We start from the raw sequence: 16,993 nt of genomic DNA, 5'->3' as shown, positions 1-16,993 counted from the left end.
GTGTCGTAGAAGTCTGCCGCCTGGGATTGGAACCACTGTGTGACAACCATCTCCGCCTCTCTGTCATTCTCAAAACGCTGACGCTGACCGGACAGGAATTTCTTGAGGTGTAGGAAAAGATGGAAATCACTGGGAGCGAGGTCCGGGCTGTAGGGTGAATGATTAAACACCTCCCAGCTGAACTCCTGCAGGAGACTTGCTGTCCGTCGAGCCGTGTGCGGCCTAGCGTTATCACTGACCGCACTTCACAGTCGGCGGGAGCTGGAATAAGAATCTCCATCTTCAACAGCTGCAACGATGCTACTGTGAGAACGCGGGAAGTACCGTTAGTGCATGCGCCATGCTACGTCATTGCTCTATCACGTACGCACAGTCGCTTCGCGCAATATAAGGTTTGCTAGCTGTGGGACGAGTGGGAAACTTACTTTGAGGACGCGCCTCGTATTTAAAAATTACTCTTAAGAATAATTTATTTTTTTTGCAGAGCAGTGAGTTTCCTCATTACTTGTTGCGTTTTGTACTCAGAGCATTAGGCATTTTAATGAGTCTGATCTCAAAATGCTGTATGTGTCTCGGGCTCCTTCCTAATTAATTATTGTCGTGGTCAGAATTGAATTGCGTCGTTTCGTCTTCTTTTTTTCCACAATAAGTTTTGTTTATTTCAATTCCTACTGCGTATTTCAAATGATTTACTGTTAAATGTGATAAATACATACACTTTGTGCGTGCTGTGACACTCAGATTTTCACCGCCTTCTATAGAACTCGGACGTCCATAATTTTCCTCGCAAAACACGCAACTTAACTTCTTCCTGTGTCCCCGAATCCAGTCCATGGCCTCTCAACATCTTTAAGTTCCAGTTTAATATTATCCTCCGATTTGTACCCATGTCTTCAAGTTCCCTGACTGTAACCTTATATACATTTCTCATCTACACATGCGTGCTACATGTCCAACTCATATCATATTTACCCTTTATTATTATTTATGTATAGATGTCAGCTCACTGAATCTAAATACTGTTTTTAAATTAATATAAAATTAATTTCGGTAAACGAATTTCTTTTTTGGGGGTAATGCGGCCGGGACGTGAAGCTGAGCACTACCTACTTCTCGTGCAATGGCGCTGTAACTTATCCATACTTGTTCGTAGCGTGTTGCTTAGTTAAGCATCAGGGGCATTGTCTTCACCAGAACTTGAACCACGGGGGGGTGTTACCAGTTTTCCTGATATCTTGGCCTTTCGCAGTCTGCGATAATCAGCATAGATGTCTTCGTAGCTCTACCTTCCGCGATATGTTGTCCTCTGATGTACAGGCCTCGAGTCCTGCTAAGTGCACTCGAACTAAAGGATTCATTACGTCAGAATAGTTTTGAATCTGTTAATGTATAAGAATTTAAGGAATAATGTAACTATGAAGGAACTAATAAAGACATTAAACACTCCCAAGAAGTAATTATGACGAAGTGTGAAATACAGGTGTTCAATCTATTTATGAACCCTCCTGTACACTGTTTATTAATCATGTGCATTCGTACAGTTCCCAGGAGTCGATAATGGCAGTACAATAAAGAATGACACTTTTATATTTTATGTCTCTAGTTTTAATCGAAGTGGTACAAATTTTCGTGTTTTCACATCTGTATAAAATTGGGATAAAGAAATCAGCACGAGTGTTCGGAAAAGGAAGTCTCATGTACGACACTGTTTCACATGAAGGGTTTGAGGAAAATTACGTAATTTATCAAAACAGGATGGTCTCCTTGAATTGGAACGGGGAAAGTAACGAAAGAATGGTACAGGGCTTAAAGAAAGCAAATGATAAAGTATATGATGACATTTATTTACAATGCAGCATGCAGCCAATCTCAAATGTGACTGTTACAAAGAAAACACACAAGGATTTAAAAAGAATCATTACGAATTTAAACACAAGGATAGCATTGAATAACTTATGTACATCATTTTAAAGTCTAGCAAAACGCTACCTACCGGTAATGATTGATCTAAACATATAAAATGTAGGTACTTCAGTGTAAGTAATATCATGTGTGTTATACTGTATTTAAATGTAATAATAGTGAATATCGTTAGTTCCTAAGTACAATAATTTACAACTACATACTCAGTTCTTGAACATTATATAAACTTAGCGCTATCGAATTATTTTATCAGTTAAAGAATACTTGAATGAAAACTCTTTTCATAAAATTAGTAAATAATATTCACTTAATCACAAAAGTTGTTTGTAGCGTCATGATTTATTGTATACAATAGAGAAATGAGGCAACAAAGATCACATTTTTAATGCTTACTGAATTGAAAATAATACATAATCGATACCTTTCTAGGCATTATTTATATCATATAATATTGAATCATCGATATGAATGTACTCGTGCTCCAGGACAAATTTCCACGACTTGATGTTTAAATCAAATGAAATCGAGAGAAAATGAGACTTGAATTTGAACTGCACTGGCAGGCCTGCCGTTGTACATTGCTGATGGGCGTACTACTAGTCTTAATGATAAACTGTGTACCAGTCATCAGATTTATTTCGAGACAGAAGAGCTGCCTCCACCTAGGCCAATTTCCCTGCTCGCCCTCGCGTAATTCCGCCACTGCACGCATAATTATGATACGACACGTGTTTCACGAGGATTATGTACAAAGTTTTTCAGAGGTTGTATTTTGTAACGGTGTTGTTCGTGTTTGTGTCAACTAGTTACTCCCACGTTCTTCTGTACAGTGACCCGCATTACACACGCTCAGGTTAGCAAAGTTGCAATCGGCAAGTTGAGAGGTTGCATACTCTTTATAATTAGAAATTAATTACACAGGATTGGGCCCTTTCAGCTGGAAATGAAAAAAAATTATTGAAATATGAGCTTTTAAGACACAGGTTTTATGGTTCCTCATTCAAAAATATAAACATAAAATGACACTACGATGTGATAAACATTTAACTTTAAATGTTAATTAAGTCTGTCTCTCATTCTAAAGGAATAACTCATGTTGAGGGTGAGAATAGGATCCTGACAAAAATATTTGGTGAAGCAGGAATTAATTTATAAGCCAGTGGAGCTTCGTAATTGGTATTCTTTTCTGAATACTATTAGGGCGGTCAACTCGAGGAAGATGAGATGGGTGGAACATGTAGTACACACGAGGGCTAAAAAACATATCTGACACTGACTCTAACTACTTTCGTCCTAGGATCGAGCCTAGCTTGTTTCCATGCGTAGTCTAAAGTTTTTTTTACAAGTTATTTTATCTAGCAACTTAAAATGTTTATTGTGTAAAAATTGCAAATCGGTCGATTCAGACAGAGTTTAAGTTTGTTTTGATTGATTGGTTTCAAGACGTTTTATCTTGTTCATAACACTTGGAAGGTTACAGAAATATATAGAATTATTGCTAAGCAGCTTAATAGCAACATCGAATACCGTTTTAATAGAAGTTTGTTCGGAAATAACATCGATGTTTTGCGCGTTAAGACAAACGGGGCACTACTGAACACTGTCCTTGTAAAATATGCAACCAGCGAACACATCGCACTCTGATACTTGCCATGAGATGTGGACTGAACTGGTCAATTCGATGAGGTCTTTGACCGCGTTCCCTGGAGCTATCAAGCCAGGTTACTTTATAACAGAAAGAATGCCGCTACCAAATTTCCCCATAGGCTGCCTATCATTGCATTCTTGTACTCGGTGTGAAGATTAATAAACCTTTGGCTGTTGTCACAGTGTTGTAAAATAAGCCACGACTAAATGACAGCTCTAGAGCCTATATAGAATTTAACATCTGTGAGTGAAGATAAGAGTTGGCGAAGACCACGTTTCTACGAAAACTTAGAAATCAGTAATTTAAGTAACAAACTTCGCTGTTCAGTGGTTAGCATTCCTGCTTCGTATTCTGTAAGTACCGGATTCAAATGTCGATCAAAGTACCTGCCATTCTGACAGCTTATACGTGGTTTTCCGAGGTCATTTCAAGGAAATGCCGAGTAACACATCAAGTTGGCCACGGCCGTCAGTTTCATTATTGACAGCTCGGCACTACGCAAGTTACGTATTTAAGTCATCCGTTAAACCACCTAGAGATAAAAAAAGGTCGATCTCTTATAAAAATCTTTTCTTTTAACTAAATTCTGGCATACGGACGCCTTAAAATCTGAAAAATTGTCCTTCAGGTAAAGAAGATGACGATCCCGTAAAACACGTGTTTAAATTTCGCTCTAAAATTTCACGTGTCCATTTTGTGACAGCTCTTGCCTTCACAGCAACGTCACGTGCGATTTCTGCGATGCTTAATTTTACAAGTTTCAGTCGTACGTGCTCATTTTTGCACAAAATTATAGTCAGTTTGCAGTTTTCTGCTATGTTAAACTGTTAATATTAATTTTAGAATGTGAATGCCAGTTTTTACAGATGTGAAACTTAGCCTCTCACGTCAAGGAATATCCCAGGTTGTTTTTGAGTAGAGGGGGCTTAGGAGAGTATTTGAACATAAGAGGATCGAAGCTGCATAACGTGGAGCTCCGTGACTTGTACTCTTCACCAAATATATTATCAGGATGATCGGATGATGGAATATGATGTGGGCGGGGCATATAGGGGGCATGTCGAAGATAGAAATGCATCAAAGTTTTCGTTGAAAAGCCTCGAGGGGGAAATATCACCGGGAACACCTAAGCGTAGCTGGAAGGATAATATTAAAATGGATCCTAGGGAAAGTGTTGGAGAGTGTGGATTAGATGTACGTGGCACAGGATAGGGGACGGCGGTGGGCTCTTATGAACACGGTAATGAAGCTGTGGGTTCTGTAAAATGCGGGCAATTTCTTGACTAGCTGCTCCATAGTGTTAATTTAAAAACTGGGGAATAAATTGGAACATAAACCCATTCCTGCGCCTAGCACCGATCCATAAAGGGTTATGAATGACGGGGCGACGTAATGTTGTTGGAATATTGAAATAAGATTGTTTTCATGGGCTGGACTTGTCGATGGCGTGAAAATTCTGAATTTTGGTGGGAAAACGTAATTGAAATCGGTCACCTCGGTGATTAATTTGGCTGTGAGCATGGGGAAGTAGGTCGAACTGGCTCCAAGATCGTGCTTAATGGTGTGCTTTGGTATTAGCGGTGTTGAACGTTTGGGTTCTGCCACCGCAGAGTGGATTGCGAAAGCCGTCCTTGATGAAGTGTGCTCTTACACTTAGCTGCACACATTCACGGCTGAATTGCTCAGCAGTACAAGGTACAATTAAATAATTAGTGACTTGCTTCGGACTTCGCGAACCAATATACAGAATGCCTCAGTACGTACGTTCCAATTCATTTCTACACGATTCGACTTTTCACAGTTTTCTATATAAAACAAAATGATTTAGTACAGATTCTGTATCGCTGAACCATTCAAAGTGTTTGAATTTCATTACCCTTATTGCATTTGACATACATTTTGCTTGCTGAGATAAGAACCTTCGTTTGTTTGCAAATGAAAGTACCACGATATTTTAACTGCAATGAAAATGTAGTCAAATGAAATTACCTTTTAACTCGGGGAAAAAAGACTCATTTGCTATTCTCCGATGAATCACAGCCATATAGACTAATAGTCTGAAGCTTCGACTGTCTTTCTGAGGTCGTTTGCAACAGTAACAAGTATATTAACGCCAACCTAGATTCTAGAGCCTGAGAACAAGCCGACACTTGGGAAGAATTATGACTTTGACGCATGCGCACTGTAGTTGCCATGGCAACGCTAGACCGTTCCACTTTTCACCTGGCTCGCTTACTAGGAAGTTCTCGCCGTAAAGTTGCCTACTTGTAAGCAATCGTCGCGGCTCGAACTCAAGGATCAAGACCACGTAACGGGGACCGGCTACAAATTCCTTCGATCAAGAATTTTCTTTGTTGCTGATTTGTTCCCCTAAGTGAACCCAAAATTGCTTGGTATGTATTGCAGAGAGTCCGTATACGAGATATGGCATTTATTTATGACGACGATGTATGTAGGCCCACCTACATGTTTGGCATGAACTTACAAGGTCAGAGAGACTACACTAAATGGATTGCACAAACGCAGAATTTCTGGGCGTGAAAATTAGCGAAAATGTGTCCATGGGTACTGCAACGCAGGCCGGATATGTGCGAATGGACGCCACGTTTGAAGAAGTGACGTCATAGTACTGCAGGATGGAGGAAATTAGTATGAAGGTGAATCCTTGCGCTAGCCGTTGTCCGATGCAGGTGCGTTTGCCGGTGCTGAACGGGATGAAGTACTCGGGCTTGCTTACTTTGCCACTCGCGATGAACCTCTCAGGACGGAACTCGTTGGGAGCTTCCCAGTATTTCTCGCTGTGGTTGAGATTGTAATTGTTGATGAAAATCATAGTATCTTTCGCCACAGGGTATCCTGAAACAGTCGGACGCAACTTTTGACCAAGGTTCAGTTGAAATGCGTGTAGAATGACGGGAGGGTATCTTATTTTTAACTTTTTACATTTACCCTCTGTCAGGCAGATATTCATGGATTTCCTAGGACAAGTACGCTGCCAGTCTCCCATTGCGTGGCACAAATTCAATTCCTATTGCCTTTTTTAAAACTTTTACTTCTATTATGACGCCTCTGTGTTCTATTAAAATAGAAGATACGTAATCATAATTAACTACACGTGCATATAAACTAAATACGCAATTTAAAGGTGTGTGTGCAGATTAAAGAACTATTAGTTTTAAAAAAGTTTCCGTCGAAACACGCTCAGACTATCATTCCCTTAGGGCGACAAAGACCAAATTTTTATACCATACAGATAAAATTATATGTGAGATTTCATGTAAAAGTTTAGTTTTGTGGGCTATTTTTTTAATTTTTACGGTTCTAGACTTTAGGCAAGAAGGCAAAAGTTCTCAAATTAGATGCGTACAAACATTGTCCCAATTTATTATACTCGTGATTTCCTCGCGAATGGCTTTTTTTTTACCGTTGTTCCCAAATATTTAATCGAAGTCGCTGAAAGGTAATGAAAAAAGACTGCTAGCACTGTATTATTGTTTCCCTAGCTCTTGAAATATTTATATCAACGCAAGATAACGCCATCTTGAATTTGGGGACCAGAATATGTTACATGGACCACAGGTTGTCAAACTCTGATTTAAAGAAAACAATTTCTGTATGCGTCATCGTAAAGGACAGATCCCAGGCACCAAGCTCCAGAATTGTCCGTATAATATTCGGAAGTTAACATGACTAAACTAAAGAATGACATCAAGTTTAATATTTTATTTTTTTAAATGCAGCCAACAATTTAAATACAACACGGACCTTGAAAATTATGGGTTACCTGCGAGAGAGTGGGTGTACTGAACAATTAATATGTACCTGCAATGGTTGTGTCCTGCGTCGCTACGTGTGGCACGATGGGTGACGAGCAAGTCCTCAGGACCTCTAGGATAGTGGCTTCTGTGTAGGGCATTACTGTCTTGTCAAACAAGTTTACGTTACGCGACCCTCCTGTGGCTGCGTCCACTTCCTTCTGAACATTCTTGGCGACCTCAGGGTGACGTACCACGGCTGCCAGTGTCAGCATGGCGAGGTTTCCTACAGCAGAGTGGCCTCCCAAGAAGTCTTCCAGTTCGAAGATAATGTGTTCCCAACTCAGATTTGGATCTTCTTGGAGGTGCATGAGGAGAGCATCTGTGAAGTCCCTCGGCTCTTCGGAAGTGTCCAGTGCGAGCCGTTGTCGGTCCACGATGTGGGACAGAATAAACTGACGCACTGTTTGTGACCATGTGCAGATGAGACGCATGTGGTTTTTGTAAACAGGCGACAGCCAAGGCATGAAGTCGACGGCATAACCTTGGTTGAGCTCCCAGAAGATATCATCAAAAGTGCGGACCACTTTGGCGCAGGCGGTGTTGTCGTAGGCAAAGCGGGTGCTGCACATGTACTGAGAGAACATGTTGAAGCAGGCTGCCTGGATCAGCGGTTTGACCTTGTATTCTCGTGTCTCCTTCGTGACACGTGACAGTTCGGCCAGGAACTCGACCACCTCGGCACAGCCCACGTGGTCCAGGTTGTCGTAATGCACGGAAGCAAAGCGTGGGGAGCAATACAAGCGGGCGATGTTCCTCCGGGTCTTCTGCAGGTCGGACCAGTCGCACAGTGCCAAGGCTGCAATGGATAAAGTCTTTAAGTACTCGGCCTCAGATGGATGCTGCTGCTGATAATGATGATTAGATTTAATTAGTGTTTCTGGTGTCCTGGTATGGGACATGGGTGGAATGGTAGTTTACGTAATCGCAAAAGGATGTCCACGTTCCACTCTGTCCACCGCAAACTGGACCCGATTTCGTAGCGGGAGTCCTGCGGTTAACCGTCTGAGTTTCGTCACGGAGGAGGAATTTCTACAGATCTCTGCAGCTGATGTGAATGAGAAAACGGGCCTTGTTACTTAAGATACTATTAAATTATCATGTTCGTGTCCTGTGGTTTCGGTAGTCTGACAGTAGCCCAGACTATGCAGCGTAGAATCAGTGAATAGTGAACTGGGAGGGATTTGGACGGAAGTGTCGTGGCCAAATTCAAGGTACTGCCCTGGCATCTGCCAGGAGGGACTGATGTAAACCACAAAAGAACTCAGGATTGTCTGTCTCCGGTTTGAGATTTGAACGCGGGATCTCACGTAGACGGGCCTAGAAGTTGTGTATTGTGCTTAATTAAGTACCACGCCTTACAGACGTACTTAACAAAGCACTTCGTCGAAAATAGACTGTGTATCCGTGTTTAACTAAGAACGTCGTCTTTGCATCGCAGAGGCAAAACTCGACTTCGGCGTTAGATGGAAGTCAATGTTCAGCGTCTTGCGTTTACGTTAAATCCATAACTAACTAACTAACTCTATGGTTTACCGAACTCGAAGGTTCATCACCGAATTAACCAAAGCCCTCCACCGGACCCTGTCCTGGGCCAACAAAATCCAGTCTCCTTCGACTCCTATCTCCCATAGATCCCGCCTGAGATTATCCTCCCATCTACGTCTAGGTCTCCCCAGCAGTCTCTTCTCTTCAGGTGTCCCAACCAGTACCCGGTGCACACCTCTTGTCTCATCCATGCGCGCTACATGCCCCGCCCCGCCTATCTCATTCATCATTATGCAGTTTTCTCCATGCCCCATCGTCTTCCCTCTTAGGCCCAAATATCCTCCTCAACACCCTGTTCTCAAACACCTGCGATCTGTGTTCCTCCCTCTGGGTGAGAGACCATGTTTCGCACCCATACAACACAACAGGCAAGATTATTGTTTTGTATACTTTAATTTTCAGGTTCTTAGAAATCAGACGGGAAGACAAAATATTTTGAACTGAGAAGTAGCAAGCATTTCCAGAATTTAATCTCCTCCTAACTTCCTCATGAGTGTCATTTTGATTTGTTATTGTTGTTCCCAGATATCTGAACTTTGTAACCCTTTCAAAGGATTTATTAGCCACCCTAAGATAATTTTGCCCGCCTGTCTTATGATGACGAGATACTAACATGTACTTAGTTTTTTTCTGAATTTACTTCTAACCCCACCTGTCTACTAGCCTCTAGTAAATCTTCTGCGTTCCTCTTTATTGTATTCATATCGTCCCCCAGTAAATTAACATCATCAGCATATACGTTAAATCTATAGGAATCAAAATTAAATTCGCCTAGCAACTTTTGGTGTCGTGTCAAAAATACCAAATATTTTCAGTTGTTTCGGAAATAATAGAAAGTGCAGACGTACATCAGCTCCCAACTACGCGTTTGTCTTACGTAGTTTGCACGAAGAAGGCGTCGTTACAGCTTGTTCGGCGGGACGTGAACTATGGCTCGTGTTCCACTAAACTAAGTGCAATTTATTTACGAGTTTGGGCATCCTTGATCTTGAAGAACCAAATGAACAGAAATAACGGCGAAAGTGAGTGAGCGATGAGGAAAGTGAACGAACTGACAAAGCGAGGTAGAGGAATTTGGGGCAGTCTTCGGTGAGAGTGGTACGCTGAGGACTGGACAAGTTAAGTGCCAAGGCGCACCAGTTGGGAGAATCGGTTGAAATAAGCACCGCACTTCCTCGATTTTAAGGATCACTTTTTCACATTTTAACATTTCTGAAATCGGAGTCCATCTTCCTTTTTATGGCGTCCAAGAATCGATTTTGCATCTTTTCTTATCGAAGACCTATTACGTCATACAATCGATGGCGTCTTAAAATTGAGGAAATACGGTATTATCCTCGTCCGTCCGCCTGTTTTATCTTCAGAATTACTGAACTGACTTGAGTTAAATTTTGGTTTTGTCGGCCGTCGTATAACTCTTGTTTGCTTGAAGTTCAAAAGGAACTTACCTGTTATTAAACTGAAATTACAGCGTGTATGTGCGATTTATATTTCCAGAAATGTCGAAGTAACAATTCGATATTGGTTCGAAGAACTTCACAGGAAATTACGATGTTTTGTAAGAAACAGACAACGTGAGCATGAAAATTTAATTTTTAAGAACAATCACTGGAATCTGTCACAACTGATAGTGGATTTATGGAAATTAATATGCAGAGAGGTCCGAAACTACTGGCATTGCCGCATCTTTTACTCTCAGCGTTCACAAATTTCCGATTTGCCTTGTTCAGACCGGAAAAGAAAAACTCATTAGACGTTGGACTGCGAAATGTGTGTGTGTGGTCTGTATCTGCATAGGACAACACAACACAAAAGAAACGCGGGCTCGAACCCACGATTCCAGTGCTCTGATGGCCAAAATCCGAACGCGTCACAGACAGGGGTCTCTCACTTTAAAACACTGGCCTTTCTCACAAGGTATTCAAAATTAACAGCTGAAGTCGGCTATTTGTGTAATTTGAGCAATATTTTAATTTTACTGAATAATCGATTGACATCCTCGCCCCAAACACGAAACCTTCTAATCACTTCATGCGAAATAAAGCGGTTGTCGTGGAAAGTGGCGTTGAAGAATGGAATCGGAAAAATGAGTGACATTGGTGTGAGAGAGAGAGAGAGAGAGAGGGAGAAAAATTCAGTTCTATGGAGGCCAAGGGCAGATGGGCGGGCGGGCGACCGATCCGTTATGTTTACGTCTCTATCCTCTTGCATAACCCAGCCACGACTTGTCCTGCTTAGTGGCGCTCCCGCGAGTCCCACTTCCTACCGGGTTGCCTCTGACCGCGTAACGAAGCCGAATTACCCACAGAAATTGCGGATGACCGAGGTTCAATTCACGGTTTCCCTTTCTTCAAGCCCAGTGACTATTTTCTGGGATGTCGCGCGTCATGTAGCCTGGTTGGTAGATGTTTACCGACGTTTTAGAGGTGTTTCTGCCTCCATCATCAGCACGATGAGGCAACAAGCATCTCTGAAACGTCGACAAACTTCTACCAGATATCACGGTGTAACCCAATTCCTTTCAAAATACGTAGCCTACTGCACCCTGGATGATAAACGCTGTCTTCATGTTCTGGGTTTGGCGCCGTGTGGACTTGTAGGTAGATAGAAGGGTTTCGGAGGAACATATTCGTCCGTCTTCAGGGAGAACTTCAACATGTTATTCGGAAACGTTGGTAAAATGACAATTCCACGCAATGTTAGAGTCCAGACGACCAACATCGACATTTTCATTGTCATGAGACCCTCAAGTTTCACGCACGGACTGCATAGTGTCTAATAGGAAGATAATTGTGAATAACGGATATGCAGGATTTAAAATAAGTGACAAATATCATCCTTCGGAGTATGAATTTTGTCTCGGATTTGAACCCGGAACCTGCTGAAGGCAGAGTAAGTGTGGTAAGCAAAAACCAACGGTGTTCGGTCTCGTGGATTGAATACTGCTGTTGGCAGAGCCTCGTCGAAGGCGCATGCGAGGAATGCAATAAGACCAAGACCCAGCGACAAACGAATAGGAAATTTACACAATTATGCAAAACACGAAGTGCGAAATCATCAAAGTCGAATGTGGCATCACTTTATGAAGTGTAAACTGGTGACTGATTTGTTGAGTGTCGAGTTACGTGAAGTTTGATCTGCCGTGGCAGCAAAATTCTTGTTTCACCTCATGAAAAATGAGAACAGAGAAAACAAATTCCAGCCAGCGGCAGGAGGCGATAGCAGGACATCTGGCGAGAGTCTCGTAACTATACTTCCGGGTATGCGAAGCGAGCGGCTGTGATTCGTTAGAATATCAGCGCATCACTAGCCGATTTATGTTCCGAGAAGATCAGTCATGATCTCTAGCCAGATTAACCTTGAAAACCCGGACTTCCATTCTCACAGCAGCGCAATTTGGCTAGTGTGCGGTTGTTTAACGGATCAATTAGCAACAAGAGAGCGGAGAGAGAGAGAGAGAGATATATAAAAAAATAAGGTATTTTGCGAACGGGTTCTGGTGTGATTTTGCCCAAGTCATCGGTCTTCGTGCTGATTCATATATAAAATAAAATTGTTGCTGTCCTCTGAGAACGAAGTTCATGTGAATAGTTTTTGTAGGATCAGTCCGTACCGCAAAGAAAACACAACGCGTCTCCGCCATAAAGCTTTAATGGTTATTATTGTTTGGGTAAAATACTGAATTAATGAATGTTAATGTATAAAAGCAAAGTAAAGCTGTCCCACTAGGCGCTTAATGGGAGAGGCATTCTTGACCTCGGCACTGAGTGGTCAGGATCACGCCCCGGCCGGCTTTACCCCGGAAAATGGACGTGATGGCGAAAAAGAAAATGCTAGGAGCAGTCTCTTAGGTATAATCTCCTCAATAGAATGGTTATTACCTGGCCTAAATGCGAACCCGGATACTTCAGTTCTGTCCACTTTGTAGCAAAAAGTAATTCTCAGTTTAAATGGACGAACTTCGCGCTTGGGTTTAAGAAGACGTATTTAGGAAGAATTAATTGTGTTCTCACAGTTAATTTCAGGAGTCTTATTTTCTAAAACATTGTGTTGTATTAAAGAGCAGTGGAAAAATGATGGGGGGGGGGCATGGTTTTTGGGGGGTCTGAAACCGGACTGTGGTCACGTGCGTTACAATGCCTACACGTGGTTGTCAGTAAAGGTTAGCACGGAGCGGGGAACTTCACATTTCGTAACTTCAAATATACCGGGGGGGGGGGGGGGGGGGAACAGATTTCTGAGTTGATAAAATTGGTGACCTGAAGATCAAGTTTCATAATTCGTACTCTTTGCCTTGTACACTTAAATTTCTAGAGCAGTATTTCGCAAACTTTATTCCCCGCTACGTCACACCCTAACTTGTCAAAGTACCCACGAAGAGGGTGTGCGAAACGATATATTGCCATAAATACGTATCTGCATGTAAATCCATGCCCTCTAAGGATGCAGGCATGTGACAGAGCCTTACACGTGTTGAATGAATTCAGATTACGAAATATAAGATACTGTCTTTATCTAACTTTAACTTACGAACACAGAATTTCTTATAAAAATTCGCGGCATGCTGGTCGCGGAACACTGCTCTGGGCGATAACATTAAGGAGATATGGGCCGGAAATAAGAATTGTATACAAATTTGTAGTCGGGAAACTGAAAGGGACAAACGAACTGGGAGACCTGAGCGTATAAAGGAGGATAATATTAAAGAGGGCCTTAAAGTTTATGGCGAATTTTGTGAAGATTGTGACGAACTTTAAGATTTGTTCCTTAGAATGTTAATCTTTTACAGATACAGTTACAAGTATATAATGTTAAATGGGGGATGGGCAATTTCTTGAAGAGCTGAATAAATGCGGGCTTTTCAAGGAAGACACTGCACCATGAAGTTAGCCCAAACTTCTTCAGCTGAAGATAGAAAATTAATAGCAGTTACTCCGACTGATCTGGTGTTTGTTTTGTAACAAAGCCCGTTAAACCACAGGAGAAGGCATCCGGCTGTAATTAATTTTTAACCGTAATGACCTGTTGAACGGACTGTGACGATCAGGGGTGGAACTCTGTCAGGCTGTTCTTAAGTGACCGCGGCCCGAAAACATTCGCAAATTTTTTTTTGGAATAGCTACACGTCATTCGCACTAACTGAACACCTTTTATGGATACATAAAACTACACAAAACAATATTAATAATTCTGAAATGATATCCTGAATTCTGACTGGGCTCCATGGACCCCCTCGTAATTGGTTCTAGGTTTGAGAAATGGAAATTTGTAGATACGTGGATTATGGGTCCGGCAGCTTGCATTTCCGTCGAAATACAGACTGTTGATTTCAGCAAGACCTGTCTGTGAAACGGAATATGGATCCAATGGAATTTGTCGAACAACTTCCCTGTTCCCACTAATAAAACACGAAGACAAACGTAAAATCACAAGTAATAAACGGAAACTGTTTAAAGCGGATTTGCAAAGCCATCAAATTCTTCCAAACTACCAACAAACGAATGCCCCATAATTTAAAATGATCCCAGCAGGTTCGCACAGCGATTGTGCATGTAAGTCGCATTCGGGAATCTCTGGTTGGAATCTCGGACGGGAACGGTTTCTGTGATTAAAATTTTTCGTAGTTTTACTTAGCCCCTACAGGAGCGTACATAGATAGTACCTAAATAATGTAATATTTCTTCCTCCTACTCCAGTCCTCGACGCGATACAGTCTCAGCTACTGAAAAAACGTCGTTAAATAAACTATAGATAAATAAATAAAAGAATATTCCAGTCCCATTCATAATTTAACCATAGATCTGACCGCTACACAGAGCAGTTGATATAGCATCATACAATAAGCGAATCATTAGCGTAATTTAGAAATTTTTGCATTGATTAATTCTCCTTACTGATGAATTTTGTGGGTCTTCTGAGTCACTTCGGTTGGACTCTGTACAGTTAAGCCTATCTTAATACGAGTCACATAATTTCCGATTAACCTTCAACCATCCTGTGCAGTTGGTAAAGCGTTGTTATATAAATTACGGGACAATATATTTAATAACTTCTTCAAGTCCGTAGAATGTTAGGATGGAATCAGCGTGGAAGGAAGCGGCAGTGGCCTATTTTAAGACACTGTTCTAAAATTTGCCAAGTTGGGACTGAAGTCAGGATTGTCAGTAAGTCCTAACTAACTAACTAACTAACTAACTAACTAACTAACTAACTAACTAACTAACCAACCAACCAACCAACCAACCAACCTCTACACCGTGACGGTCAGTTTTTGTGATTATTTGTGGGTTTGAAAATGCTCCCTCAATTACTCTAAATCCTGTCGTGAGCTTAAGAATTCGTTGACCTTTCATCGCGTATGGGATGATTGATGATTGATGCTTGCGAATAATTTGAAGTTTTGGGATGGAAAGATTTCGTAAATGTAAGACGAACATTTATGTCAAGAACATTATGAGATTCGCGGTTCTCACAGCAGTGAAGTTGCCGATGTTGGTCTTCTGGGTTATGACGCCGTGTGGACTCGTAGGTAGATACAAGCGTTTCGGAGAAACACGCTACCTCCATCTTCATAAGGCCACCACACCGCAAAGACCAACATTGACAACACGTAAAGTATGAATGGTGAGACCACGTAATAAAATGTTTTCCTCGTTAGTCCGTTCTGAAAACCCCTCAAAATTAAATCACAAATTCACCAGCTTCTGAACAAAGCATTTGCTTATGCTCTACAACTAATTCTGACTAATTAAAGAAAAAGCTATTAAGCGAGCACGACATATGTTGATTGAAACCCCGTGATGGAAAAGACCACTTAGACCTGGACGTAAATGGGAGGATAATATTAAAATTGATGTTGGAGAAATGTGATGGACTAAATTGGCTCCGAGGACAGTATTGGACCTCTGGGTCCTGTAAGATCAGCCCGATCAACTGGCTGTCGAACCTTGATATTTGTCCATCTACTGTGACAGAAGCAATGCAACGTGTTATATATAGACTTACAGTTGTTGCGATCGCCGCCGAAGAGCATGTGGAAACGTAGGAAGTTCGGTCTGTTGCCAAAGTGCGAGCCCTTGGTGATGAGAATCTCCTTGATGAGCGGGAAGCTGCTCACGACTATGCACGGCGTCGTGCCCAGGGTTATGCTGTAGATTTCGCCGTACATCTTGCCCACTTCGGTGAGCGCTTCAAATGGTGACTCGCACTGCCCCAAGAGGTGGAGACTGCCGAGAATGGGCCACGGCTTTGGGCCCGGAGGTCTCTTCGCATGCTGTGTCTTAGAGTCGCCGCGCAAGAGGGCCACCAAGAGGCCGAGAAGTGCTGCGGCCACTGCTATCAGACCCAAAGTCACCATCAGAGCCATTGCAGCTTGAAAACCTCTTCTCTCGGCCAAGGGCAACTAAGGTTTAGGGCACGGACGTAGCGTGTCACCCTTCTATATTTGTGAGGACCACCACCCCCCTCCCCTCAGACTCTGTCACTGGTGGAATTTATGAATATTCAACAGTTATACTCTGCTCTCCTCTTTATGTCATCTTCCTGTCTTCCTCGTTGTCCCTGCAAGTACTACCACCGTCCACCACTGTGCATCCCCGTTACGTAACTCAAGTATCCACCAATGACTGACGTGGATGGGATGACCCTCCTGCCTCTCCTACCTATTCCCCCACCTCGTCATTATCGTCGTCTTCTATTTCCCCTCCCCCACCAGCTCTGTGTTCCACATCTCAAAGTGGTGTCAGGTAACTTGGGCTCTTCATATCAGTTCACCTTGACCATGAACACAATTGCCGCTACCCCTAAAACCTCTCCCTCAAGAAAGCCTGTGGATTTTTATTTTGTTCACTTTTCTTATTCCTGGGGATTTCTACTCTCTTTCTGTCTCCCTTCCCACACCTCTCTGACGAACAAGACATGTCATTCTCGGGCCGACAGGGAAAAGAGTATTAGCGAGAGAGAGAATTCTCATCCGTCATCAAGCAATCTCCTCTCGCCCCTTCGCTGTAAGTCAGAATCCATTGAAATGTGCAAATGCACGTATTTGATTCATGTTCGC

General features: G+C 42.2%; 2 protein-coding genes across 3 annotated transcripts in view; one reads left to right on the top strand and one right to left on the bottom strand.

Annotated features, from left to right (window-relative positions):
• The window catches only part of nvd (cholesterol 7-desaturase nvd), a 98,338-nt gene that overhangs the window by 15,109 nt on the left and 66,236 nt on the right, over nt 1-16,993 (top strand). The gene's annotated exons all lie outside the window — the stretch shown is intronic.
• spo (spook) lies at nt 1,824-16,483 on the bottom strand. The gene is made up of 3 exons (XM_022058113.2): nt 15,940-16,483; nt 7,394-8,185; nt 1,824-6,427 (listed from the first exon to the last, which is right to left on the bottom strand). Exons 1-3 carry the CDS (start codon nt 16,298-16,300, stop codon nt 6,075-6,077), a joined length of 1,506 nt encoding a protein of 501 aa, XP_021913805.1. The 5' UTR covers nt 16,301-16,483; the 3' UTR covers nt 1,824-6,074.

The sequence above is a fragment of the Zootermopsis nevadensis genome, unplaced genomic scaffold (genome assembly GCF_977971745.1).
Source record: "Zootermopsis nevadensis isolate Lab colony 2312 unplaced genomic scaffold, Znev_1.0 Znev_ptg000002l, whole genome shotgun sequence".
In the NCBI taxonomy this organism is placed as follows: Eukaryota; Metazoa; Arthropoda; class Insecta; order Blattodea; family Termopsidae; genus Zootermopsis; species Zootermopsis nevadensis.
This window is presented reverse-complemented; position numbering and strand designations above follow the sequence as displayed.